Source organism: Rattus norvegicus, chromosome 14, assembly GCF_036323735.1.
Source record: "Rattus norvegicus strain BN/NHsdMcwi chromosome 14, GRCr8, whole genome shotgun sequence".
Lineage (NCBI taxonomy): Eukaryota > Metazoa > Chordata > Mammalia > Rodentia > Muridae > Rattus > Rattus norvegicus.
The window spans coordinates 17,796,258-17,823,224 of NC_086032.1; the positions used below are offsets into that span (position 1 = coordinate 17,796,258).

The 26,967-nt window shown below is 42.1% G+C and overlaps 2 protein-coding genes and 2 long non-coding RNA genes across 11 annotated transcripts in view; 2 read left to right on the top strand and 2 right to left on the bottom strand.

Moving 5' to 3' along the window:
• The window catches only part of LOC120096582 (uncharacterized), a 42,137-nt gene extending 29,058 nt beyond the window's left edge, over nt 1-13,079 (top strand). The window contains exons 2-3 of the long non-coding RNA XR_005493191.2: nt 9,221-9,407; nt 12,943-13,079. This is a non-coding gene — a long non-coding RNA (uncharacterized LOC120096582). The remainder of the gene's footprint in view (nt 1-9,220; nt 9,408-12,942) is intronic.
• Albfm1 (albumin superfamily member 1) overlaps nt 1-17,818 on the bottom strand; it is a 51,461-nt gene extending 33,643 nt beyond the window's left edge. For 4 of the 7 annotated variants that reach the window (XM_063273336.1, XM_063273335.1, XM_039092167.2 and 1 more), the window contains exons 1-4: nt 12,749-17,818; nt 9,802-9,853; nt 9,259-9,400; nt 266-477 (exon numbers count right to left, since the gene is read on the bottom strand). In XM_063273336.1, coding sequence (XP_063129406.1) covers nt 266-477; nt 9,259-9,400; nt 9,802-9,853; nt 12,749-12,833 — 491 coding nt within the window. In that variant the 5' untranslated portion in view covers nt 12,834-17,818. Of the gene's footprint in view, nt 1-265; nt 478-9,258; nt 9,401-9,801; nt 9,854-12,748 lie in introns of those variants that run through there. The other 3 variants (XM_006250759.5, NM_001108356.2, XM_039092166.2) reach the window with 3 other exon arrangements.
• Nucleotides 17,819-18,936: 1,118 nt separating this feature from the next.
• The window catches only part of Afm (afamin), a 32,849-nt gene continuing 24,818 nt past the window's right edge, over nt 18,937-26,967 (bottom strand). The window contains exons 10-15 of one of the 2 annotated variants that reach the window (NM_172320.2): nt 24,915-25,012; nt 23,931-24,063; nt 22,356-22,579; nt 20,890-21,022; nt 19,850-19,912; nt 18,937-19,078 (exon numbers count right to left, since the gene is read on the bottom strand). In NM_172320.2, the coding sequence (NP_758823.2) occupies nt 19,865-19,912; nt 20,890-21,022; nt 22,356-22,579; nt 23,931-24,063; nt 24,915-25,012 (636 nt within the window). In that variant the 3' untranslated portion in view covers nt 18,937-19,078; nt 19,850-19,864. The remainder of the gene's footprint in view (nt 19,079-19,849; nt 19,913-20,889; nt 21,023-22,355; nt 22,580-23,930; nt 24,064-24,914; nt 25,013-26,967) is intronic. The other variant, XM_039091644.2, reaches the window with a different exon arrangement.
• Nucleotides 18,972-23,135, top strand: LOC134481727 (uncharacterized). Its single transcript, XR_010057485.1, has 2 exons — nt 18,972-19,126; nt 20,848-23,135. It is a non-coding gene; the product is annotated as an uncharacterized LOC134481727 (long non-coding RNA).

Genomic DNA, 26,967 nt, shown 5'->3' on the forward strand with positions numbered 1-26,967 from the left:
AGCCCTGTACAGGGCCTCGTCATTTCTAATCATCCACCTCAGACACTTCCAGTCCTTATGTATCCACTAGGATATCAATTGGCATCCCTTTTAGAAGGAGAAAGAAAAGAACCATAGCTCAAGCTTCCATTTTAATTCTACATAATAAAGCACTGCTTCCAGAGAACTTTGTATGCGAAAGGATCTGTCTTTAAAAATTGGAAACTATACTTTGTAAAATAAAAATATTCTTTTTAAAAGACGATGTCAAAGAGAAGTGGCTTACCTCAATTTCAGGGACACATTACCCTCCTCTGCCATCGCACAGATCAGTTCAGGCCTTGGCATCAGGGGTGTGTCACGGCTGTCTGCATCGTCTTTCTTGTACGACAGGAAACACCTGAGTCTTGCTGCATTTTCCCTCTTACAACAGTCAGTGAACACCTGATTATCCACCAGCCCTTGGTTGCCGCAAACATGTGTAAGGAAGGTAGCCATCTATTGGAGGAAAGGGGGACGTACAGGGGAAGTGTAGGAGACCGGCAGTCCTCACCATGAGAAACTTAAACTGGGCACACTATGCTGAGCTTTGGATCCAAAAATCCATGGACACAGAGACTTCAATTTCGCTTGATGACTTATTCCATGCGTACACGTGTATTTTTAATTAATTTTTAATTTTTTTTATCTATTCTGTGTGCACGTGTGCACATCTTTGCGCATACGTGTAAGTGCGTACATAGAGTGCATGCACATGCATGTGCACGGGCAGAGGTCAATGCTGAGTCTTTCTCCATCACTGTTCATCTTAGTTCTAAGAGGAAGTCCTTCATTCAATCTACAACTACAGCTGTAACGACCGATCAATAACCTTCAACTATAACTGTAACGACCGATCGATAACCTACAACCACAGCTGTAATGACCGATCAATAAGCTCTGGGGTCTACCAGTCTCTGGTCCCTACAGCTGGCGTTAAGGAAATCCACTGCTCTATCTGACCTGACATAGCTACTAGGACCTCCACTTAGTCTTCATACATGTACAAGTATTTCACAGACTGAACTACATGTCAGTCCCCAGCCATAACTTTTAAGTACAAATCTTTTACTTTAAAAAAAAAAACCAAAAACATGCATTTGCCTATTACATGCGGTAAGTGTGTGTGCCTATGAGCAGGTATAGAGGGGAGAGGACCACTTGGGGAAGACGATTTTCTCCTTCCACTGTATGGGTTCCCTTCTGGCATCAAACTCAGGCTGTCAGGGTTAGCAGCAAGTGTTTACTGAGCCATCTTTCTAGCCCCTCTTGGGCTTTAAAATCTAAATTCACACCTGCTAGCTGTTGATCACAGAGAATCTACCAGTTTCCCTTTCCTATAGCATTGCTTCGTTCCCAAGCGATCGAACGGCTTTTGAAAAATTAACTAGATGTGATTCAGAATACCCAGGGCAGGGTATTTCTAACGAGAACTATCCACCAAAAAACAAAACAAAAACAAAAAAGCACTGCTAATTTGGTTTATTTCCTAGTCAGTTTTAGGTTTGTTTCCATGGGAACGTATTTTAAGAATTGAACTTTTTATCAGTGTGCGTGTGTTGTCAGCTTTACAGCTGGAATTGTATTGATTTCAGTGTTTTCAAATGGTTTTAATTGGCCGTAAACGTACGGCGCTTGGTAAACCTCAGCTGGCAAGTGTTTCACATTTGAGAAATAAATACAGAAAAAAGTCATCTTTGGAAATGGAAATTTTAAAAGAAGGGGTTGCTCTAAAAACTCATACAGCCGCTGGCAGAACCTTCATTTAAAAATGTAGACCCATAACTAGACTATGGGGGGAGGGCGGCAATGGGGGGAGGGTTGGGAGGGGAACACCCATAAGGAAGGGGAGGGGGGGAGGGGGATGTTTGCCCAGAAACCGGGAAAGGGAATAACACTTGAAATGTATATAAGAAATACTCAAGTTGGGCCCGCAGCAGCTCTCTGCTCCCAGACCCGGTGAGAGAGAGACCCAACCGCCTGGTCAGGTGGGCACTCCTGAGGCTGCAGAGCGGAAGAGACCACCAACACTGCTCACCCCTGCCCACATCCCTGGCCCAAGAGGAAACTGTATAAGGCCTCTGGGCTCCCGTGGGGGAGGGCCCAGGAGCGGCAGGACCCCTGCCAGAGACACCGCCGGACCCTGAAGGAAACAGACCTGATAAACAGTTCTCTGCACCCAAATCCCGTGGGAGGGAGAGCTAAACCTTCAGAGAGGCAGACAGGCCTGGGAAACCAGAAGAGACTGCTCCCTGCACACACATCTCAGACGCCAGAGGAAAAAGCCAAAGACCATCTGGAACCCTGGTGCACTGAAGCTCCCGGAAGGGGTGGCACAGGTCTTCCTGGTTGCTGCCGCTGCAGAGAGCCCCTGGACAGCACCCCACGAGCAAACCTGATCCTCGGGACCACAGGTAAGACCAAATTTTCTGCTGCAAGAAAGCTGCCTGGTGAACTCAAGACACAGGCCCACAGGAACAGCTGAAGACCTGTAGAGAGGAAAAACTACACGCCCGAAAGCAGAACACTCTGTCCCCATAACTGACTGAAAGAGAGGAAAACAGGTCTACAGCACTCCTGACACACAGGCTTATAGGACAGTCTAGCCACTGTCAGAAATAGCAGAACAAAGTAACACTAGAGATAATCTGATGGCGAGAGGCAAGCGCAGGAACCCAAGCAACAGAAACCAAGACTACATGCCATCATCGGAGCCCAATTCTCCCACCAAAACAAACATGGAATATCCAAACACACCAGAAAAGCAAGATCTAGTTTCAAAATCATATTTGATCATGATGCTGGAGGACTTCAGGAAAGACCTGAACACACTTAGGGAAGCACAGGAAAACATTAATAAACAAGTAAAAGCCTACAGAGAGGAATCGCAAAAATCCCTGAAAGAATTCCAGGAAAACACAATCAAACAGTTGAAGGAATTAAAAATGGAAATAGAAGCAATCAAGAAAGAACACATGGAAACAACCCTGGATATAGAAAACCAAAAGAAGAGACAAGGAGCTGTAGATACAAGCTTCACCAACAGAATACAAGAGATGGAAGAGAGAATCTCAGGAGCAGAAGATTCCATAGAAATCATTGACTCAACTGTCAAAGATAATGTAAAGCAGAAAAAGCTACTGGTCCAAAACATAAAGGAAATCCAGGACTCAATGAGAAGATCAAACCTAAGGATAATAGGTATAGAAGAGAGTGAAGACTCCCAGCTCAAAGGACCAGTAAATATCTTCAACAAAATCATAGAAGAAAACTTCCCTAACCTAAAAAAAGAGATACCCATAGACATACAGGAAGCCTACAGAACTCCAAATAGATTGGACCAGAAAAGAAACACCTCCCGTCACATAATTGTCAAAACACCAAACGCACAAAATAAAGAAAGAATATTAAAAGCAGTAAGGGAAAAAGGTCAAGTAACATATAAAGGGAGACCTATCAGAATCACACCAGACTTCTCGCCAGAAACTATGAAGGCCAGAAGATCCTGGACTGATGTTATACAGACCCTAAGAGAACACAAATGCCAGCCCAGATTACTGTATCCAGCAAAACTCTCAATTAACATTGATGGAGAAACCAAGATATTCCATGACAAAACCAAATTTACACAATATCTTTCTACAAATCCAGCACTACAAAGGATAATAAATGGTAAAGCCCAACATAAGGAGGCAAGCTATACCCTAGAAGAAGCAAGAAACTAATCGTCTTGGCAACAAAACAAAGAGAATGAAAGCACACAAACATAACCTCACATCAAATATGAATATAACGGGAAGCAATAATCACTATTCCTTAATATCTCTCAATATCAATGGCCTCAACTCCCCAATAAAAAGACATAGATTAACAAACTGGATACGCAACGAGGACCCTGCATTCTGCTGCCTACAGGAAACACACCTCAGAGACAAAGACAGACACTACCTCAGAGTGAAAGGCTGGAAAACAACTTTCCAAGCAAATGGTCAGAAGAAGCAAGCTGGAGTAGCCATTCTAATATCAAATAAAATCAATTTCCAACTAAAAGTCATCAAAAAAGATAAGGAAGGACACTTCATATTCGTCAAAGGAAAAATCAACCAAGATGAACTCTCAATCCTAAATATCTATGCCCCAAATACAAGGGCACCTACATATGTAAAAGAAACCTTACTAAAGCTCAAAACACACATTGCACCTCACACAATAATAGTGGGAGATTTCAACACCCCACTCTCATCAATGGACAGATCATGGAAACAGAAATTAAACAGTGATGTAGACAGACTAAGAGAAGTCATGAGCCAAATGGACTTAACGGATATTTATAGAACATTCTATCCTAAAGCAAAAGGATATACCTTCTTCTCAGCTCCTCATGGTACTTTCTCCAAAATTGACCATATAATTGGTCAAAAAACGGGCCTCAACAGGTACAGAAAGATAGAAATAATCCCATGCGTGCTATCAGACCACCACGGCCTAAAACTGGTCTTCAATAACAATAAGGGAAGAATGCCCACATATACGTGGAAATTGAACAATGCTCTACTCAATGATAACCTGGTCAAGGAAGAAATAAAGAAAGAAATTAAAAACTTTTTAGAATTTAATGAAAATGAAGATACAACATACTCAAACTTATGGGACACAATGAAAGCTGTGCTAAGAGGAAAACTCATAGCGCTGAGTGCCTGCAGAAAGAAACAGGAAAGAGCATATGTCAGCAGCTTGACAGCACACCTAAAAGCTCTAGAACAAAAAGAAGCAAATACACCCAGGAGGAGTAGAAGGCAGGAAATAATCAAACTCAGAGCTGAAATCAACCAAGTAGAAACAAAAAGGACCATAGAAAGAATCAACAGAACCAAAAGTTGGTTCTTTGAGAAAATCAACAAGATAGATAAACCCTTAGCCAGACTAACGAGAGGACACAGAGAGTGTGTCCAAATTAACAAAATCAGAAATGAAAAGGGAGACATAACTACAGATTCGGAGGAAATTCAAAAAATCATCAGATCTTACTATAAAAACCTATATTCAACAAAATTTGAAAATCTTCAGGAAATGGACAATTTCCTAGACAGATACCAGGTATCGAAGTTAAATCAGGAACAGATAAACCAGTTAAACAACCCCATAACTCCTAAGGAAATAGAAGCAGTCATTAAAGGTCTCCCAACCAAAAAGAGCCCAGGTCCAGACGGGTTTAGTGCAGAATTCTATCAAACCTTCATAGAAGACCTCATACCAATATTATCCAAACTATTCCACAAAATTGAAACAGATGGAGCCCTACCGAATTCCTTCTATGAAGCCACAATTACTCTTATACCTAAACCACACAAAGACACAACAAAGAAAGAGAACTTCAGACCAATTTCCCTTATGAATATCGACGCAAAAATACTCAATAAAATTCTGGCAAACCGAATTCAAGAGCACATCAAAACAATCATCCACCATGATCAAGTAGGCTTCATCCCAGGCATGCAGGGATGGTTTAATATACGGAAAACCATCAACGTGATCCATTATATAAACAAACTGAAAGAACAGAACCACATGATCATTTCATTAGATGCTGAGAAAGCATTTGACAAAATTCAACACCCCTTCATGATAAAAGTCCTGGAAAGAATAGGAATTCAAGGCCCATACCTAAACATAGTAAAAGCCATATACAGCAAACCAGTTGCTAACATTAAACTAAATGGAGAGAAACTTGAAGCAATCCCACTAAAATCAGGGACTAGACAAGGCTGCCCACTCTCTCCCTACTTATTCAATATAGTTCTTGAAGTTCTAGCCAGAGCAATCAGACAACAAAAGGAGATCAAAGGGATACAGATCGGAAAAGAAGAGGTCAAAATATCACTATTTGCAGATGACATGATAGTATATTTAAGTGATCCCAAAAGTTCCACCAGAGAACTACTAAAGCTGATAAACAACTTCAGCAAAGTGGCTGGGTATAAAATTAACTCAAATAAATCAGTTGCCTTCCTCTATACAAAAGAGAAACAAGCCGAGAAAGAAATTAGGGAAACGACACCCTTCATAATAGACCCAAATAATATAAAGTACCTCGGTGTGACTTTAACCAAGCAAGTAAAAGATCTGTACAATAAGAACTTCAAGACACTGAGGAAAGAAATTGAAGAAGACCTCAGAAGATGGAAAGATCTCCCATGCTCATGGATTGGCAGGATTAATATGGTAAAAATGGCCATTTTACCAAAAGCAATCTACAGATTCAATGCAATCCCCTTCAAAATACCAATCCAATTCTTCAAAGAGTTAGACAGAACAATTTGCAAATTCATCTGGAATAACAAAAAACCCAGGATAGCTAAAGCTATCCTCAACAATAAAAGGACTTCAGGGGGAATCACTATCCCTGAACTCAAGCAGTATTACAGAGCAATAGTGATAAAAACTGCATGGTATTGATACAGAGACAGACAGATAGACCAATGGAATAGAATTGAAGACCCAGAAATGAACCCACACACCTATGGTCACTTGATTTTTGACAAAGGAGCCAAAACCATCCAATGGAAAAAAGATAGTATTTTCAGCAAATGGTGCTGGTTCAACTGGAGGGCAACATGTAGAAGAATGCAGATCGATCCATCCTTATCACCCTGTACAAAGCTTAAGTCCAAGTGGATCAAGGACCTCCACATCAAACCAGACACACTCAAACTAATAGAAGAAAAACTAGGGAAGCATCTGGAACACATGGGCACTGGAAAAAATTTCCTGAACAAAACACCAATGGCTTATGCTCTAAGATCAAGAATCGACAAATGGGATCTCATAAAACTGCAAAGCTTCTGTAAGGCAAAGGACACTGTGGTTAGGACAAAACGGCAACCAACAGATTGGGAAAAGATCTTTACCAATCCTACAACAGATAGAGGCCTTATTTCCAAAATATACAAAGAACTCAAGAAGTTAGACCGCAGGGAAACAAATAACCCTATTAAAAAATGGGGTTCAGAGCTAAACAAAGAATTCACAGCTGAGGAATGCCGAATGGCTGAGAAACACCTAAAGAAATGTTCAACATCTTTAGTCATAAGGGAAATGCAAATCAAAACAACCCTGAGATTTCACCTCACACCAGTGCGATTGGCTAAGATCAAAAACTCAGGTGACAGCAGATGCTGGCGAGGATGTGGAGAAAGAGGAACACTCCTCCATTGTTGGTGGGATTGCAGACTGGTAAAACCATTCTGGAAATCAGTCTGGAGGTTCCTCAGAAAATTGGACATTGAACTGCCTGATGATCCAGCTATACCTCTCTTGGGCATATACCCAAAAGATGCCTCAACATATAAAAGAGACACGTGCTCCACTATGTTCATCGCAGCCTTATTTATAATAGCCAGAAGCTGGAAAGAACCCAGATGCCCTTCAACAGAGGAATGGATACAGAAAATGTGGTACATCTACACAATGGAATATTACTCAGCTATCAAAAACGAGTTTATGAAATTCGTAGGCAAATGGTTGGAACTGGAAAATATCATCCTGAGTGAGCTAACCCAATCACAGAAAGACATACATGGTATGCACTCATTGATAAGTGGCTATTAGCCCAAATGCTTGAATTACCCTAGATCCCTAGAACAAAGGAAACTCAAGACGGATGATCAAAATGTGAATGCTTCACTCCTTCTTTAAATGAGGAAAAAGAATACCCTTGGCAGGGAAGGGAGAGGCAAAGATTAAAACAGAGACTGAAGGAACACCCATTCAGAGCCTGCCCCACATGTGGCCCATACATATACAGCCACCCAATTAGACAAGATGGATGAAGCAAAGAAGTGCAGACCGACAGGAGCCGGATGTAGATCGCTCCTGAGAGACACAGCCAGAATACAGCAAATATAGAGGCGAATGCCAGCAGCAAACCACTGAACTGAGAATAGGTCCCCTATTGAAGGAATCAGAGAAAGAACTGGAAGAGCTTGAAGGGGCTCGAGACCCCAAAAGTACAACAATGCCAAGCAACCAGAGCTTCCAGGGACTAAGCCACTACCTAAAGACTATACATGGACTGACCCTGGACTCTGACCCCATAGGTAGCAATGAATATCCTAGTAAGAGCACCAGTGGAAGGGGAAGCCCTGGGTCCTGCTAAGACTGAACCCACAGTGAACTAGTCTATGGGGGGAGGGCGGCAATGGGGGGAGGGTTGGGAGGGGAACACCCATAAGGAAGGGGAGGGGGGAGGGGGATGTTTGCCCGGAAACCGGGAAAGGGAATAACACTCGAAATGTATATAAGAAATACTCAAGTTAATAAAAAAAAAAAAAGAAATACTCAAGTTAATAAAAAAAAATGTAGACCCATGACAGAGTCTAGCACGTGATCCACACCCAGGCATTAGCCCAAGAGATGGAGCAGAAAACTCTACAAAGAAGAAAAGTTTCTCCTCATGTGTATGCTACATTATTTAGCATGAAAATAACGGATCCTGAACCTCTGTGTTCTAAGAGAATGTTAGTGTTCATCAAGAATTGCCATGGAGGGGGTATGAGATGGCCCAATGGCTGAAGGCACTTGCGGCCAAGTTTGATGACCTGAGTTCAAACCCTGGGACCCACACTGTCAAAGGAGAGAATTAATTTCCATAAGTTGTCCTCTCTCTCCACAAGTTGTCCCCCCCCCCTCTCTCTCTCTCTCTCACACACACACACACACACACACATTTGAAAAACTAAACATATCTCCTCAAGGAATTCCTATTTCACTGAAATTGCTGGGCATGTATAGGCATATAGAGGTTTATAATGAAGCCATAACAATACCCCTAATTTTCTAGTGACTGAGAAAGGAATCTGTAAAAATATTTGTTTCTTTTTCATATTCTTAAAGACATTTTTAATTTATGTTCATTTCAGTTCAATCTCTTTGTAGGAAGATGTCAGACACCAGCGTTTTGGTGACTCGGGCAGAGAGATCAACACAGCTGCTGATCTTCAGAGCTGTGAGTCACTGATTCATTCTCTCAAGTGCTTGGCCCTCAGAACCTGGGCTCCCAGACGGAATTTGGTTAAATGTAGATTTAGAAGTCTACAAAGATTGTATCTGGCGTGTGATTCCTACACATACTCTCGATTTGCCATGTCCTGTCTAATTATTCAACCAGTCCTGTTTACAGCAACATCTTTTGTTTACCATCTAGCTCAGACAGGAGAAGAAAGCAACACTTGATCCACCTACCAGTCGCTGAGCACACTCTGAGGGGGACTCGTGTGGTTTGAGAAGCTTACACTTTCCAGTGAGATCCAGCAGCTCTTGCGCTATGGCTTGGACTTTGTCATAAGCTGCATCCTGAAGGAACTGAGCCACCATCATGCTGACACTGAAAGGTAAAATCTGTATGTTGAGCAAGCAGCAAATGTCCCTTCTTCCTTTATTGTATCATCATCGTCATCACCACCACCATCACCGCTACCACCACCATCATCATCACCACCACCACCACCACCATCACCACCACCACCATCATTACCACCACCATCACCACCACCACCATCATCACCACCACCACCATCACCACCACCACCATCATTACCACCACCACCACCACCATCACCACCATCACCACCATCACCACCACCACCATCACCACCACCACCACCACCACCACCACCACCACCATCACCACCACCACCACCATCACCACCATCATCCTATTCTTCCCCCAAATGACTTCCCTTCAAATTTTTAAAAAAGAAAAAGAATAGGGATAACCAAACTCACCTGGCTTGTAGGTTCTCCTCCAGGTGATCCTGCCCATTAACATGCTGCCTGGCTGGGAAAAAGATTTTTTTTTGTCTCTATGATTTCAATGCTTATATGCCCCTGATTTTCACATGTTGAAATCCTAACCTAAGGTAGATACTTGTAATAGTCATAAGGGTGGGGCCCTCATCCTCGGGATTAGTGTCCTTATGAAAGAGGCTGATGGGAACTCATTCATCCTTTCTACCATATGCAAGCTTAGTGAAAAGACACCACTTATTGGGCCTGAAAGCAGGTTCATGCAAAGGCACCCAGTTCAAGAACCCTTACCAGATACGGAGTCTGCTGGCATCTTGTTTTTGGACTTCCCAGCCTCAGGTACTGAGAGAGCTAAACCTCTGATGGTTATGGTCCTCCCACCTTGCAGAATTTTTGGTACAGCAGCTCAGATGGACTAAGACATTTGTATAATGGGAAATTTTCCAGCTTGAAAACCGCCTTAAATTCTATAATCTACGCTAACTCAATCAGGACTTTTCATTAGATGTAGTGATAAGAACAATGTAATGGTATATATCTTCTTTTGAGTTTAAACTCTTTCCTGTGAATGATGTCTTTAATATTTGAATAGAGCTGAACTCGATCACTGGTTACAAGTAAATTACACATGGTTGAATTCAGAGTTCTGAATGAGACCCTGGGGAAATGGCTCAGTCAGTAAAGCTCTTGCCTTTTAAGCCCAAAGATAGAGTTCAAACATCAAGACTTTAAAAGGAGCTGGGCATGGTGGTGCAAGTTTGTAATCCAGATGTGAATGAGGCAGAGGTAAGCGGTCACTGGGCCTCACAAGCTAGCTGGTCCACCCTACTTGGACGCTCCAAGCCAATCAAAACCCAAATGAAACAAGAGGGTATCAATAGACATTTTTAACACAAGAAGGGGCAGCTCATGAGGCCTAGATAAAGACCTAGGCAGTTAGGGAATGCCGGGAGCAGGGGAAATGATCTTCCCAAGGGAAGAGCACATCAACTGGTTATCCAGTAGCAAATGGTCAGCCCTGGTAACATATACATACAAATAACATTATGGTGACTGAGAAGTAAATTCACACACACACACACACACACACACACACACACACACACACACAACCACAACCATACACCAATTAATGAAAAAGAGGCCATGAATTTGAAGGCGGGTGAATGGGATTGCATGGGAGACTCTGAAGGGAAGAAAGGCAAGAAGGAAATGATGTAATTGTATTATAACCTCAAAAAATAAAGGGCAATGTTTTTTTTTTTTAAATCAAGATGGATGGCGCCTGAAGCACATACAAGATTGCTCTCTGCTCAATACGACACACAGACACAGTGCTCTGAATTCTTAATGAAACTTAATGACTTGGTTAAACTCTTTGATTATTTCATTAAAAGCTATTAGCACATTCAAAAGTAAATGTCAGCACCTGGGAACAGAATCCCAGACATTAATGGTCTGTGACTCTTGATTTGGCCAAGGAGTCTCCCCCATTCTGTGTGGCCCATCTCCATTAGCCACTCATTACACACACACACACACACACACACACACACACACACACACACACACACAATGAGAGAGAGAAAGAGAGAGAGACAGAGCAAGACAGAGAGACTCACACATAAACACACACAGAGAGAGACAGAGAGAGAGACAGAGACAGAGAGACTCACACACAGAGAGAGAGACAGTCAGACACATAGACACACACACAGAGACACACTCAGAGAGAGAGAGTCACAGAGAGAGAGAGACAGACACACACGTATACACACTCTCATACAGAGACAGACAGACTGACACACACATACACACACTCACACACACAGACACAGACACACACTCTCACACACACACAAGGACACACACACACACACACACACATACACACAGAGAACCCTTGATGAAACTGTGTCTTTCCTCTCACACTAACGGTTTCTAAAGATCCAAGCAGCTTTCCGTTAAGCAAGCAGTCATTACCAATTGCCATTGCCACACAAAAGTGTAGGTTTTAAAGCCAGCTCTTTAGATTTCGACTTCTATTAATAAAAAGTAGAAAGAGAAAAAAACCACTCATGTAAGTTTTAGTGCTTTGGGTGGGTACTAAGATCGAATGAGGGGCTGGGGAATGACTCAGTCAGTAGAGTGCTGGCTGTAAATCATAAGAATGTGGGTTCGGATTCCGGGAACCTACTGTATAAACCCAGCACAATGGCTTGCATCTATTATCCTGGTGTTGGGGTAGGAGGATCCCTGGAGCTCACGGCCAGAGATTTTAGCCAATCAGTAAGGTCCAGTTTAGTAAGAGAGCCTATCTCAAAAACTCAAGGATGAGGAGCAATTGAGGTAGACACCCTATGCCAACCTCCAGCCTATCATGCACATGCGAATGTGCCCACACACTTGTGCTCATGTACACAAATACATATGCACAGAAAGATACACATGCACACATGTAAAAGATTATTAAAGGAAAACACGTGTAAAGTTGTAAGCACATTGCCTTGTGATAATAGGTCCTGATGTAGCTTCTAAAATACAGCTTCTATTCCTGAGTGACTCCCATTTTTGCTCTGCTTGAACTCACTCGGCCAGTTTCAAACATTGGCTTAAATGTATCTTTCTCTCACCTAGCATGGGGCCAGAGAAGGGAAGCTCAACAGAGACAGCCCCAGATGAGTGACCTCAACTTACAGGCCCATTCCTGTGTTCATCCCACTCACGGTGTCCAGCAAGTTTTAATAATTCTTTCCACAGCGATGACGTCTAAGAAAAATAAGGCTCTCCACACACATGTTAATGGTTGTCATGGTTACTCTTCTAATCCTTACACAGAGGCCACACAGATTTTAGCCAATCAGTAAGGTCCAGTTTAGTAAGAGAGCCTATCTCAAAAACTCAAGGATGAGGAGAGATTTCCTACCTGCTTGTAGTAAACTTGTTTGGAGAGACTCGCATTTATCATAGCTGAAGAAAGCAATTAAAAATAGAGCTTTAGCAATCTCCATTGTTTCAGACGAAGTTTCGCCGTTTGACAGAAACAAAGACTTCTACATTCTTTTCGAGCAATCAAGGTTAACCATTAGCTTTTCTAGTGAATATTATTTCTTCTTAAAGCTCCCGTGGACTCTCAGAAAACCAGACAAACTCAGGACAGTGAAGAAATGTTCGCGTTCGTTAATGAATACAGGATTTTAAAGCAGGTAATGTCCACCTACGATTTGTTCAAGATTACAACACACAGGCCTTGTGAAAACAACCGATCCGCATGTGGGTGAATGCCGGTGTACAGCATCTCATTTCACAGAAACGCTTGTTGACATGTGCGAAGTTCTAGAGAGGAAATCAGAAGCAAACATGCAATACCCTTGGCTGAGCAAATGGTCTGGACTCAGGTGTCAATGCCAAAGATCGGCATTGCCAAGACCCTGGAGAGAGGAGAGGTAGAGGGCACAGTGGGGCCGGCAAACTCAGAGGAAAGGCACCTATCTCTGGGTGCTGGTTGTCAACCAGGGTCATCACATGCCCTTCACTCACACATCATCGCCTGAGTGGGAAATTAAGACCAATTCTTACCATGAGCTCATGGTCTCACAGATAACACATCAGGTCTACTTACTTTTAGAGCCCACACGCCCAAGAGCTGCACTAATGTCCTCCCATGGCTGCCTACTTGGCTGTTCATCCAGTTCTTGGGCAAGCGAACAGGGAGCCCACGAGAGAAGAGAAAGCGATGGGTACATGTGGCAACCAGAACATAGGAAAAGGGAGGTTGCTGGTTACTGCTTTAGCCTTCCCTACCCCCACTTTCCTCTTTTACAAGGAGGGTGGCTTTGGTTAAACCACTTGTAAATGAAAATGTAGTTTTCTCTAAGAGAGTCTCTCTAGGAAAACAAAGTAAGCCCAGCAGTACATGGAGAACGTAAAATGAACTCAGCGACATCTTTGGAAGGTTTTTATTTCATAATATCATATTTAAACTTTTTAAAATTTACATTATTCTTGTTTTTTGTGTGTATTTTTCTCTTTTGGGTATATATTGTGACTTCCAGTTTAGTGTTTTCATGGAATTTCTAGGTGTGTGAACTAGTTGGGGGGGCTCTCTTTCTTTTGTTTGTTTTGTTCTATTATCATATGTTAGTTTTTATTTTATTTTATTTTATTATTATCCTTTAGAAGCCTTTTTCCCCCCAATGAGAGACTGGAACGAGATGGCCCCAGACAGGAAGGGGGTGGGGAGAGACTGGGAGGAGTCAATGGAGGGAAAACCATAACCAGGATATATCCTGAGAGATTAAAAAAAAAATCTATGTTCAATTAAAGGAAAAGAAAAAGAATTTCAAAGGCTTAGAGTCTATAGGTTCCCTTTTCTGGCTTCCTGAAGAGGAACCTGCCCATGTGTATGTGCTCACACTTGTCCCGGGGAGAGAAAAAAAAAACCTAACTGGTTGTCACTTAGATCTGGACTACACCAGCTCAAGACTAAGAATGACCTGTGAAATAGAAAGCCATGGTTAACAAGGGAAAGCTACCTTTGACCTTTGACCAGTTGTCACCATCTTTCAGGGCCTTCTGAATGCTGTTAATGTTCATTGTCCCCTATTTATTTATTTGACTGCTCGGTTGGTTTCAATTTTGGCTTTTGAAACAGTAACTTTTTGAAATGTGGTAAATTGACAATGTATCCACCACAGCCTCTCAAGTACTACTGGATTAGAGGTCTGTGCCATCTCCAAGCTAATACCTCTCCTGTCCTGCATCCTGAGCAGCACCCCAGGCAGATGTCACTAATCCTGTGCCCCACCCCACCCGCAGCTCAGCCTTAGAATTACTCATAGTGCAGCCACATCAATAGATTGGGGGTGGACTGGGTTGGGAACCAGTGCTAAACTACATCTGCCTTTTAAAAAAACACCCACATTTTAGTCTCCAGAGGAGTCCTCCTCTCATAGATATTTGAATATTAGTAAGAGATGTTTGTAAATGCAAAAAGAATCCAGACCACAGGAAGCACAAGTGGTGAGGATTATCTAAACAGTGGCCATGGAATGGGATTTATAATGTCATTCATTCTATATAATTTTTTATGAAACAAAACATTTAAACAATGTTTCTATGCTGGCCTCCGAGATTAAGGAAAAGAAAGGCATCCGAATGTGAAGCTAAATGCTGACTTGGGATTTTGTTTGCATGCTTGCTGGAGACAGGGTGTCCTGTCCAACAGTCTGTCTTGAGACTCAGTCTTCTGGCCTCAGATTTCTGAGTGAGTGCCGGTAGTACAGATGTCTCTACAGTGCCCCCCACTCACAACTTCTCCATAAATACTGTTTCCCCAGCCAACAGGATAACCTGATTCTTGTTCACATTGTAGAAACAGAGTTCAAAAGGACAAAGACTGGGGCTGGAGGTCATGCCACCCCCAGCCATCACTGCCCATTCATTCCTAGGGAGTATGATTTACCATGAGGTATTTACAAGCTGTACAGATCTTTCTGCATCAAGCCCCAGTGTGCCCTACTCATTGATGCAAGTCCTGTGCGACACACACAGGAAGTTTGAAGCTCCCTCACTCCAAGTCTCCTCTGTGCAAAGGGAAACTACTACTCTCTAATACTCGCCTCCCTCCTCTGCTAACATCCCACTGGTCACATGTTTTTCTTGGTGTGTTCTCTGTGCTCTCCATTGGTGTGGCAACATTCTTTGTGACAAAAGTCTTCACGGTGGCAGCAGCTTCCAGAACTCGAGTTTTATATGTGCTGACCACGGCAGTCTCGAGTTCAAAGCAGCTCCAATATTAGGAATAGAGTTGAACTAGCCAATTGTGTCTGTTTCCTTCCTGTTTACAATCTACAACCTATTGTTAAATAAACCATTTTATTATGCCATTGGTAAATAATCAAAGAACAAAAAAGCTTTATGAATGCATTTATAAATTCAGTGCTATATCCGGTGGCCCTTGTACTTGGCAAGTTAATATAGTAATGTAGATTTATTTTAATATGGTAGTAGTACATCATACAAAAACCACACCAGATAACATGTATATTCTATTGTATGGCACTATAAACACTGCTATGGGACTTACATGAATTAAATTGTCACCTAACTCAGGTTTACCAATCTTGTGGGGCTAAGGAAGCCACTTGTAATGTTTTGATTCCTGTAAGAACCAAATACTGTTCTTCCACTGTCACTCAGAACACTTGTACTATTACTCACAATAAACATCCTTTTTCCCATTTTTAAAAATTAATTTTTAATGTTAGCACACAATTAAATATTTTTTGTATGGCAAAAAACCACACCAGAAAAAACCTCAAAATATACAAAAATACACAGAGAGAGAGAGAGAGAGAGAGAGAGAGAGAGAGAGCGAGCTAAAGAGTCTGAGGCCCTACATCAAATTCATCAGTAGAACTCTGAAGGACCACACACACATTCTGGACCATCGCAGTGCTATGGAAGATGGTGAGGGTCTTTTCTCATCCCCTTCCTCTATTATGGCCCCACCTCCTACTGGCCTGCTCTCCCCCATACACACTTCAGAAAGACACAGGAGCTGCACACATCTGACCGACATTCACATCTACTATGTCTGACTCACATCAAGAATCTAACAGCTACTTTTGAACAAAGGAGTGAGATTCAGAAAGTCTATTTCTGACGCACTATACCAGAATAACTTTGCAAACATCACCCTGGCTTCCTCACGAGATGGTCATCACCTCTGAGTGCAGACATGAAGCTTTCAAGTCAGTAAAGTCAGGACCGCTAGGCTCAGAACCTGTCTTCATTTCCTGACGTTTCCGCTAAGCATTTACAGCTCTGGCAGAGCAGGAGTTTTGGTGTAGAACACAGAGCAAACCCTCCTGCTACTGCTGACACAAACGTTCTTCAGACCTCTGCATAAAAGATTACTAAAAAAAATGTTCAAAGTGCATTTTATTTTGTGTGTGTGTCTGTATGCATAGGCACAAGTGTGGAGGTCAGAGGACAACTTGCGGGTGTTCTCTCCTTCCAGCATCTGGGTCCCAGTGTTGAACTCATTATATTTTTATCCACTGAGTCATCTTTCATTCCCTGAATAGAAGATTTTTAATGTACACCACATGGATGAACCTAAGAAATGGTATTCCTGCCTTACAAAAGTCTCCATTTTTTTTCCAATGACTAGTAGTGTACCACTGCCCAGAACTAGTTTCCTTCCTCAAACCTTGAGTCTCTGTAAAGTGAGATTAAAAGTATATACTCAGGGAATTGTTAGAACCAAATGGGGAGATTTGTATAAAGCACTGGAAACACGGTTTGAAACAACCCATAGAAGTTGGCTGTGAGTGTAACCCATGGTGTGCAAACATAGGTTCAAGCACTCGATTCCCTGGTTCCTTCTCTCAGTGACAACAAGGGGACCCAGAAACATTCTTCCCACACAGGAATATTCAGAGTTCTGACCTCCTGAGAGTAAGGCAGGTTCAACAGTACGAAAAAGATTCTGGGGTTGGGGATTTAGCTCAGTGGTAGAGCGCTTGCCTAGGAAGCGCAAGGCCCTGGGTTCAGTCCCCAGCTCCGGAAAAAAAAAAAGAACCAAAAAAAAAAAAAAAAGATTCTGAGGAGATAACTGAATCATGACTGTTTAGTCATGTGTGTGTGTGTGTGTGTGTGTGTGTGTGTGTGTGTGTGTGTGTATGGTGTGTGTGTATGTGTGTATGTGTGTGTTGTGTCTTGTGGTGTGTGTGTATGTGTGTGTGTTGTGTCTGTGTGGTGTGTCTGTATGTGTGTGTGTTGTGTCTGTGTGGTGTTTGTGTGTGTATGTGTTGTGTCTGTGGTGTGTGTGTTGTGTCTGTGTGGTGTGTATATGTGTGTGTGTATTGTGTCTATGTGGTGTGTGGGTGTGTGTGTTGTGCCTTGTGTTGTGTGTGTGTATGGTGTGTGTGTGTGTATGTGTGTGTATGTGTGTGTGTTGTGTCTTGTGGTGTGTGTATGTGTATGGTGTGTGTGTGTATGTGTGTGTATGTGTGTGTTGTGTCTTGTGGTGTGTGTGTATGTGTGTGTGTTGTGTCTTGTGGTGTGTGTGTATGTGTGTGTATGTGTGTGTTGTGTCTTGTGGTGTGTGTGTATGTGTGTGTGTTGTGTCTTGTGGTGTGTGTGTATGTGTGTGTGTTGTGTCTGTGTGGTGTGTCTGTATGTGTGTGTGTTGTGTCTGTGTGGTGTTTGTGTGTGTATGTGTTGTGTCTGTGGTGTGTGTGTTGTGTCTGTGTGGTGTGTATATGTGTGTGTGTGTGTTGTGTCTATGTGGTGTGTGGGTGTGGGTGTTGTGTCTGTGGTGTGTGTGTGTATGTGTGTGTGTTGTGTCTGTGTGGTGTGTATGTGTGTGTGTGTTGTGTCTCTGTGGTGTGTGTGTGTGTGTGTGTGTGTGTGTGTGTGCATGTGTACATACATATGAAAGCATAGCTCCACCTGTGTGCTTAAGCATGTGGAGGCCAGATGTCAATTCCATTGGGTACCATTCCTCAGGCTCTGTCCACATTATTCTTCAAGGAAGGTTGACTAACCAGGGAGCTCAAGGAAGCTGCCTATTTCTGTTGCCTCCCAGGATTGGGATTAAAAGTGTATGCCAACTTGCCTGACTTTTTATGTGGGTCCTGGGAATTAAACTCAGGTTCCCGTGATACCCAGTTTGATGGCTTATGTTGGTTGTCAAGTTGACACACCTGGGAAGAGGAGCACTCAGTTGAGAAATTGTCCCCCATCAAATTGGCTTCTGGACACGTGTGTTAGGCAATTTCTCGATGGATAACTAACATAGGAGGACCTGGTACGTTGCAGGTGCTACCACAACCCGGCAGCTGAATGTGAGCCCAGGAGCAAGACAATAAGGAGTGCCCTGCATGGTCTCTTTCCTTCCTGCCTCCAGGTTCCTGTCTTTAGTTCTTGCTTGGCTTCCCTCAGTGAAGGACTAGAACCCATCAGGTAAAACAAGCCTTTTCTTTCCCAAGTCACTTTTGACCACGGCATCTGCCACGGCAATGGAAACCAAACGAGGGCACACAGCAAACACTTTGCCAACTGCACCTCGATTGGTCAATTTTGTGATCATGTTGGTAGACGGCGTTAGTCGGCGAGAAACTTTATCCTCCCTTTTTATTGCCTTTTGTAGGAACATGATTCAAGAAAGGGTTACAGAAGGACCTTCTATTCCAGTCTTCTTAAGAGCTGAACTTCTCCACAGGACGATCCTGTGAGCTGGTACTGGCTGAAAAGAAAAAAAAATATTTCCTGCACTGAAAGAATCTGAAGTCAGGTAGTAATCATATATTTAATAAGGCATTACTAGCTTTACTGTGAGTTGTACATGGAGTTGCAGATGAGCCCTCTCCTGGGTCCACGTCTCTCTCTCCTGACCCTGGGCATCCTCTATGAATATTTTTGAAATTACAATTATACTTTTGTGTACCAGGTTCTTTATTCATATGTCAACTATAGCTCAGTACAGTGATTTTTCAATGACACTCTCAAAAGAGACTTTTAGAAGAACACTCCTGAGGTAGTCTGTCTGTCTGGTCCTCCCTGAGAACTCAGCACCTCTTTCCCCCTCCGCCACCTTAGCTCTCTGAGGTACTCCATAGTCCTGGCTGCCCTGGAACTCAATATGTAGCCCAGACTGGCCTTGAATTGCACCTTCTTCCTGTTCCAGTACCCCAAAGGCTGTGGTTTCAGAAATGAACTACACACCATGTTTACCTCTCCAGAGATGAAATTATCTCTCTTTTCTGATTCAGACAAAAGAACAAAGAAAGGCAGAGGGACATGGGTCCCTTTGTGGCACAAATGTAGCCTTCCTGCCCTGCTTATAATGACTCACATCCAGAAGAGCACATTGGGGTCTGAGCTGGGAACTCGGAGGGAGCTCCTAGGTGAATGGCTAAATCAGAAACAGACATCTGACACATGAGAAGGAAAAAGCCACGGAGGCCAGACATCCACATGAAGTTTGGACATTTGATTGAGAGAAATGTTTATTCACCTCTGGTCATTCCGTTCACCTTTGTTTCTCTGCATCTTGACTCACATCACCGGTTTTTGAACTCTGGAAGAAAAAAAAAATCAGAGGAAGAAATGGTTGAGATGCCCATGTTTAAGTTTAGGGAAACATGCTCATCTGAATATTGGATGAAGATATAAATCGAGAGAGAGAGAGAGAGAGAGAGAGAGAGAGAGAGAGAGAGAGAGAACAGCCTTGAGAAAAGACACTGAAGTCTTTTTATGAACACACTCGAACAAAGGGTAGATGGGGGTTGATGTCTTCTAATTAAAGTAAGTATATTTTAGCAAACTAAGAATTTCATCACAGTATTTCCAAAGACTAAATCACTCAGCAAAATAGAGAATTCTCCAGCAGGGGGAAATTGTGTGAGTTGTTGTGTGTCCGCGGATATGCATGAGTGTGACTTCATCATGCCCTCTGTCACAGCCATCCACGGGGGCTGACCCTCACAGGGTCCAGGGTCACACAGGACAGTTTACTACAGATGCCACAGGAGTAAGGGAAACAATGACAGCTCTACCCCTACCTTCTCCCTTACCCTCATCCCCCTCATGTTATGTCCTCTGAGTGACCTTGGGAAGACCCCGGAGGATGAAACGGCCATCTTAAAAGTCTTCCTTCCTAGCCTCCTTCCCACCCTTCTCCCCTGTCAGCTGACTGTGATCTCCTTGGAAAGTGACCTCAACCCCCTTTCATTAATATGACAAGAGAGTCAGAGTCAAGGACTTAGGAGCAATGATGAAATTCCATAGTTATTCCCATCATTCATTTACAGACGACGGATGAAATCTTGTTAAAACTACACTGACAAGACACCAAGGTTAGAACAGCATTTGCTAGACGGATTTTCTTACCCAGAAAAGTTTCTATTGTGGATGTCTAAAGTCTATTAGCTTTGAGCTCTCAGACACAGGACTACTGGACATGGAGAGAAGAGGAAGATCTCATAGCAAACTCTATTGTGTTCTTATTTCCAGAGACAACAGTAGAATTTCCGTGGAAAAACAAGAAATAACTACCTCTGGACTGAAACAGGCCTCAGGCTTCTGTATGTTGCCACACTCCTCCCCAGCAGCCGTGAACTTTGTGAACAAACACAGACGTTCCTCATCTGTGATCTCTGGCATCCACTTCACTAAGTTGACCAGAAACCTGTGCTCGTAGACACCCAACAGAATCGGTGAATGACTACCCCTGCAGCCCTCCCCCCTGCAGCCCTCCCCCCTGAAGCCCTCCCCCCTGCAGCCCTCCCCCCTACAGCCCCTCTTCTTTCACATGTTTGTTACACAAACACATCCTAGGTTTCAGATTTGGTGAGTGCAAAACGTTTAAATGTTCCTCTTCTGCAAGGGTCTTACAAAACTTTCTAATTCACTAGGTGGACTTTTTGAGGACTATATAGCCACAGACAAAAATGTACCCTATTGAACATAGTAGGTCTTTTAAAAGACTTGTTTCCCAGATCAGCTCTCTTCCCTCAGTGGCTAAAAGCTGTTTCCATTACACTTGGTACAGACAAGGGTCTAAATCCAAAATCATGGGTCTTATGCTTGACATTTGAAACGCTACACTAGAAAATACAAGTAAAATCCCTGCCACTTTGGATCTTTCCTGCTTTAAAACACTGAAGTCTCAAGGCAAAAATCTGTATCTTTGGAGATGGTGAGACGGCTCAGTGGATGAAGGTGCTTGCCACCAAGCTTGGTGACCAGAGCTCCATTCCCAGGACTCACAGGACGGCAGGAAAAAAAAACAAAAAAAACAAAAAACAACTGTCAAATGTTATCATCCAACCTCTCAAATCACATACATGATGGGTGTCATGGCATGTGCACACACATAGATACACTTACACACACACATACACTTATACACACATACATACACTTACACACACATACATACACTTACACACATACATACACTTACACACACATACATACACTTACACACATACATACACTTACACACACATATATACACTTACACACATACATACACTTATACACACACATACATACACTTACACACACATACATACACTTATACACACACACATACACTTATACACACATACATACACTTACACATACATACACTTATACACACAAATAAATAAATACAATAATATTTTACATGTCCATATTATATTCTCTCTCTCTCTCTCCCTCTCCACCTCCCTCTCCCCCTCCCCCTCCCCCTCTCCCTCTCCCTCTCCCTGTCCCTGTCTCTGTCTCTGTCTCTGTCTCTGTCTCAAAAAAATCCGGCTGATTTGCACCTGCCCAGCAGGACTTTGGCTATCTGCCTGACCCATCCTTCCAAACCACAGTCTGTTCACAACAGACTCTGCAAATAAGGGGAAAGACATGGCCTAGATGTTTGCTCGTAAACAACAGCAGTAAGTAAGCAATGTTGTTGAACTAACCAAATCGTGTCAGCCGATACAGTAAATTTTCAGAGACAGATGTGCCTTTGGGCTTCGTACCTGTGTCTCTTATTCTGAAGGTCCTCCTTGAGAGGCTGACACCAGTCTGCACGCAAAGCAGATACAAGTGCAGAGACTGATGGGAGTGCATAGGTGGTGTCGGCTTTCAGGTGCTCAAAGCAGGGTCTCCTGAAGGCAAAGTCAGCTCTGCAGCAGTGATCCACAGTGGGATTGATAGTTCGATTCTTATTTATTCCACATAATTCTCCAAGAACTAAATCTGCCTATACCAACGAGAAGTGGAACGCTGGTATGATTTTAAAATGCCAAGGACATTATATCTATCTATATCTAGATAGATAGATAGATAGATAGATAGATAGATAGATAGATAGATAGATAGATGTAATTAGATGAATAGCTAGTTGTGAGATCACCAGCAACCTTGCTTAGGAAAACACAAGGTATCCATGCTACTGTGCTGTGTGGCAGGAATTATAAAGGCTAACTAACAATATTGCGAAAATTCAATCGTCAGTAGATGCCTATGGATTAAGTTTTCATGTTATATACACAAAGTTTCTATCGTATACAGAGACTTGTGACCTCAAAGTAACAATTGAACATGGGTCTCTGGGCACACCCCTTCCCCCATGCTCTCGATCCCATTCCTAAAAGACTGGGCAGAAAGTAGCATTTCTCTTCCAAACTCTTCCTTTGGGGACAAAAGGCAAAATTTGTAACACTATTTAAAATGGTCGGCTTTGTAGTCTGGGATGTAGAAGCCTTCCCACCATGTGTAAGACCTACAAAATAAATGAATAAGTCTTCTGAGGCCATTCTGGAACAAAACTGATTCTTAAATCATTTGCCCTAACCAATCACCTCTGGTGTAATTTAAAAAGATTAAAACTTGAAGAATCCTTGAACATGACTCGACACATTCTCTTCTGGTTTTCAAGGATGTATATGATGAGCCAAAAATAAAATAATAATTCTTGCTTGGACAATGTTGAAAACAACAGAGGAAAGTAGATAATTAGTATAAATTAAAAGGCAAATACCAGGTCTGTAATCCCAGAGGTGGAGACAGGAGGATCACCATAACTTGGAACTAGTCTGACCTACATGGTCAGTTCTAGGCCAACTAGGACTGTACAAAAAGATAGTCTCAGACTTTGGGGATTTAGCTCAGCGGTAGAGTGCTTGCCTAGCAAGCGCAAGGCCCTGGGTTCGATCCTTAGCTCCGAGAAAAAAAAATAGTCTCAAACACAGCAGCAACAGATGACAGACAGAACTCTGACAGACAATGTGGACCAGGGAGCTCTCATCTGCCCCACCTCTCCAGCTACTGACAACTACTGAGAAAGGATGCATTAGTCTTCCCCAGGGATGAGCCCGCTACTTAGCTACCAAGACCAAATGGCCGGGCCTAAAAGTACTACATACGAGAAACACTGAACTGACTCATGAGGCTTTACATATTTATCTGTATATGTCTGTGTTTAACAATAATAAACACAGAAAGAGAGGTCATGAATTCGAGAGGGAGTGAGGGGTAATGATATCATTATAATTTAATAAGATTGCCAATTAAAGCAAACAAAGGCTTGCAGGCCCATAGGCCATACTCACCAAGTTGTCCACACAGGCGAACTCGTCACTGAGAGTGCAGCAGGTTGCCAAAGCCGCCACCATTTCCTTACTAAGGGAGACCAGTTCTTCCATGGGGAGTTGAGGGGCTGCCTTGGTGAACTTGACAAGGAAACTGAGAGAACACACATCTATTTGACCCTGGATGAAGGCAGATACCCATTGTCCCGCAAACAATGACTACCAAACCCATGAGACATAGGAATATTAATGTGGCCACGGTGACCCTCATGACATGATAGAACATCCTTGGCAGAAATGTCCAGTCAGTAACGTTCTTGAAACGTTGTGTGTTGATGCTGAATTGTTCAAAAGGAACACTTGACAGGCATGGTAGGAATACGATGAGGAAAACTAAAATCCTTAGAGGGAATGCATTGCCTGAGGTTGACATTACAGCTAACAGCAACATTGCAGGAATAACGAAATCATGTTTTAAACTGTGTTCCGTTTGAATGGAAGACGGTTTGAGCTTTAATAAACCCAGCACTAGAATGATCACTATTTATACATTTAAATTAGCTGCTCGCTACTCTTAAATTCTCATAAGAGCACCGAAAGAATAAATACTACAGTGTTAAGCAGGTCCATTGGTAATTCTGTAATTTTTGCTGACTTAACTCCTGAGCTACCCATCGGTTTCTCAGGAAATAGTCGACACCCGAAGTTCTCTCCATTCTCCTTACACAGGAAAGAACACAAGAGTCCTGATTGTTGAGGCCAGGAGCTCAACGTCACAGACACTAAAACCTTACAGGAACGGCATCTAGATTCCCATATTTCTTTCCATTTGTGGCCACCTTTCTGGTCACAGAGTCATGGAAAGACTCAGTGTGAATTCTTGACTCTTATGACTTTGTTGCTTCCCAGAGTTGAACTGGTGTAACTGAAAGACTGGCCTACAATAACATGACAATAGTCTATATTTGAGAAATTATTTGATCCTTAGCTATGCAGACAACCTACTGGCGTTGTAGAGCGTCCTTCCCCAATTCCTGGAACTGTTTGCACTCTTGCTGGACCATCGCAAGGCTTCGCTCTGTTGTCTCGTTGAACTTATCCTCCTGGAAATTAAAACCAATCATGGGGCTAAGGGAGAGAACCACACTGCAATGCATAGACATGGCGGGACATAGGCATGAAAAACAAGAATTTTGTAGTACTCTGATTGATCCACAGATGAGAAACTTACTTAATGGCTTGTTAAAGGCAGTAACAAGACATGAATGGGGGCAGGAGAGCAGGTTTCATATTGCATTACCTAAACTCGAATGATTAGAAGCTGACTTTCATAATAAGTGAAAGAAACCCATGACTACAAGCATTTTATCTAAAACTGAATGAGGCCACACTCAGCTTGCTGAGTATCTGTTTTTCTTTACAGATTATGTCCAAATGCTAATCACTACATAGTTTTCTCCAAATTAAGCATGGCTTTATATGTATGTGCAAGAATTTGAATTATTTAATTACAGATCAACAATTCAAATATCTCATAATTTTTTAGAGCATTAGCCCTTGCAAGGTATAATTTGAATTTTATCTTGACAATATGTGTACTTGATTCTTATTTAGAAGTAGCCAGAGAAACTAGTAAAAAAACATAGCCTCATGAATTTAAGCAATGTTCTCAGGGTGACCCAGCTAACAAATATTGCTGTCCAATAGTGTAGGTGTGTTTATCTTTATTTGTATCTTTTCCCATCATTTAGGTTTGCAACTTAAAACCTCCCAGAATTATCTTCAATTATTTGATGGAATTTTTTGCCAGAACATAAATTGGACATTTTCCTGAAGTTATGAGAGAGAACCAGTCTGCAACACATAGACATGGGAGCACAAATGTGTCTCCATGATAAAAGAGAATTTCCTAGAACCATCATTCATCCAAGACTGAGGAACACAGTGGCTTGTTAAGGACAGCGACAGAGTATAAATGGAAAACATCAGGTTTCTTATTGCATTGTCTAAATTTGCATGACTATAAACCTATTTTTATAATATTTAAAAGAAAAAAGTAAAAACAAAAGCAGTATATAAGAAAGGAATTGTGAAAAATTGTCAAATACTCCCATAATGCATGAAGTTATATTTTATTAAGTATATAAAGAGATATAAAAAGCTGTTAATTTGAACATGAAAACAAACATATTTTTATAGAAAATGCAAAACAATATATCAGAACTTGTGTGAGAATTTTGTATTAGTTCTTAGCGAATTCATACAATTTTATTTCATATCCACCCTTTTGTATAGGAAATTTTTAATGTAATTTTAGAAATCAAGCCCATACTTAAAACACAGCTGAATTTTTATAGCCTACACTTACATCTATTAGGCCTAATTTGCACGAGAAGTGTTGCCAAAGGTGACCTTGAGACAAGTGTGCCCATTTGCCCTGGCATTTTTCCCCCAGAAGTTAACTTAGCAGTTTGTGTCAAATGTTTTTCAAAGTCTGTATATTCTGACCCCGTCACCTGTCCCCCCCAATTATCTGTCCTGAGAAAAACACTACAAATACTAAAGAAAAAAAAATGTGTAGAATAAGATTCCCATCTATGAGTCACACTCAAAATTATAAACACATAACCAACACACTCAGTGTCCACACGTCGTAGGAGAGCACGTAAGTAAATTACTTCACATTCTGAGAGAGCACCAAGCTCACGAATGTGAAAGCTTTCTATGTTAGAAGCCAGGAGTCAGATGTTCCCTAGAGCCTGTGGGGGGGAACACAGCCTTTTTACCACTTTAAGTTGAGCCCCTGTACGGTTCATTTCATACACTGATGTGAAATATGGAGAGAATAAATCTCTGTTTTTTTACGTCAGGAACTTTGTGGTTGTGAAGGAAACAAATATAGCACCATTCAACACAAAACCTAGCTTCCCATTATGCTAAGTAATAGACGATCCAAACATTTCCTAAGGAACACACTTCTTCAGTCTTATTTTTAAGACATATGCAAACATAAAGAAATATGAAAGAAAAGAGTCAATATAACATTACAATAAATATA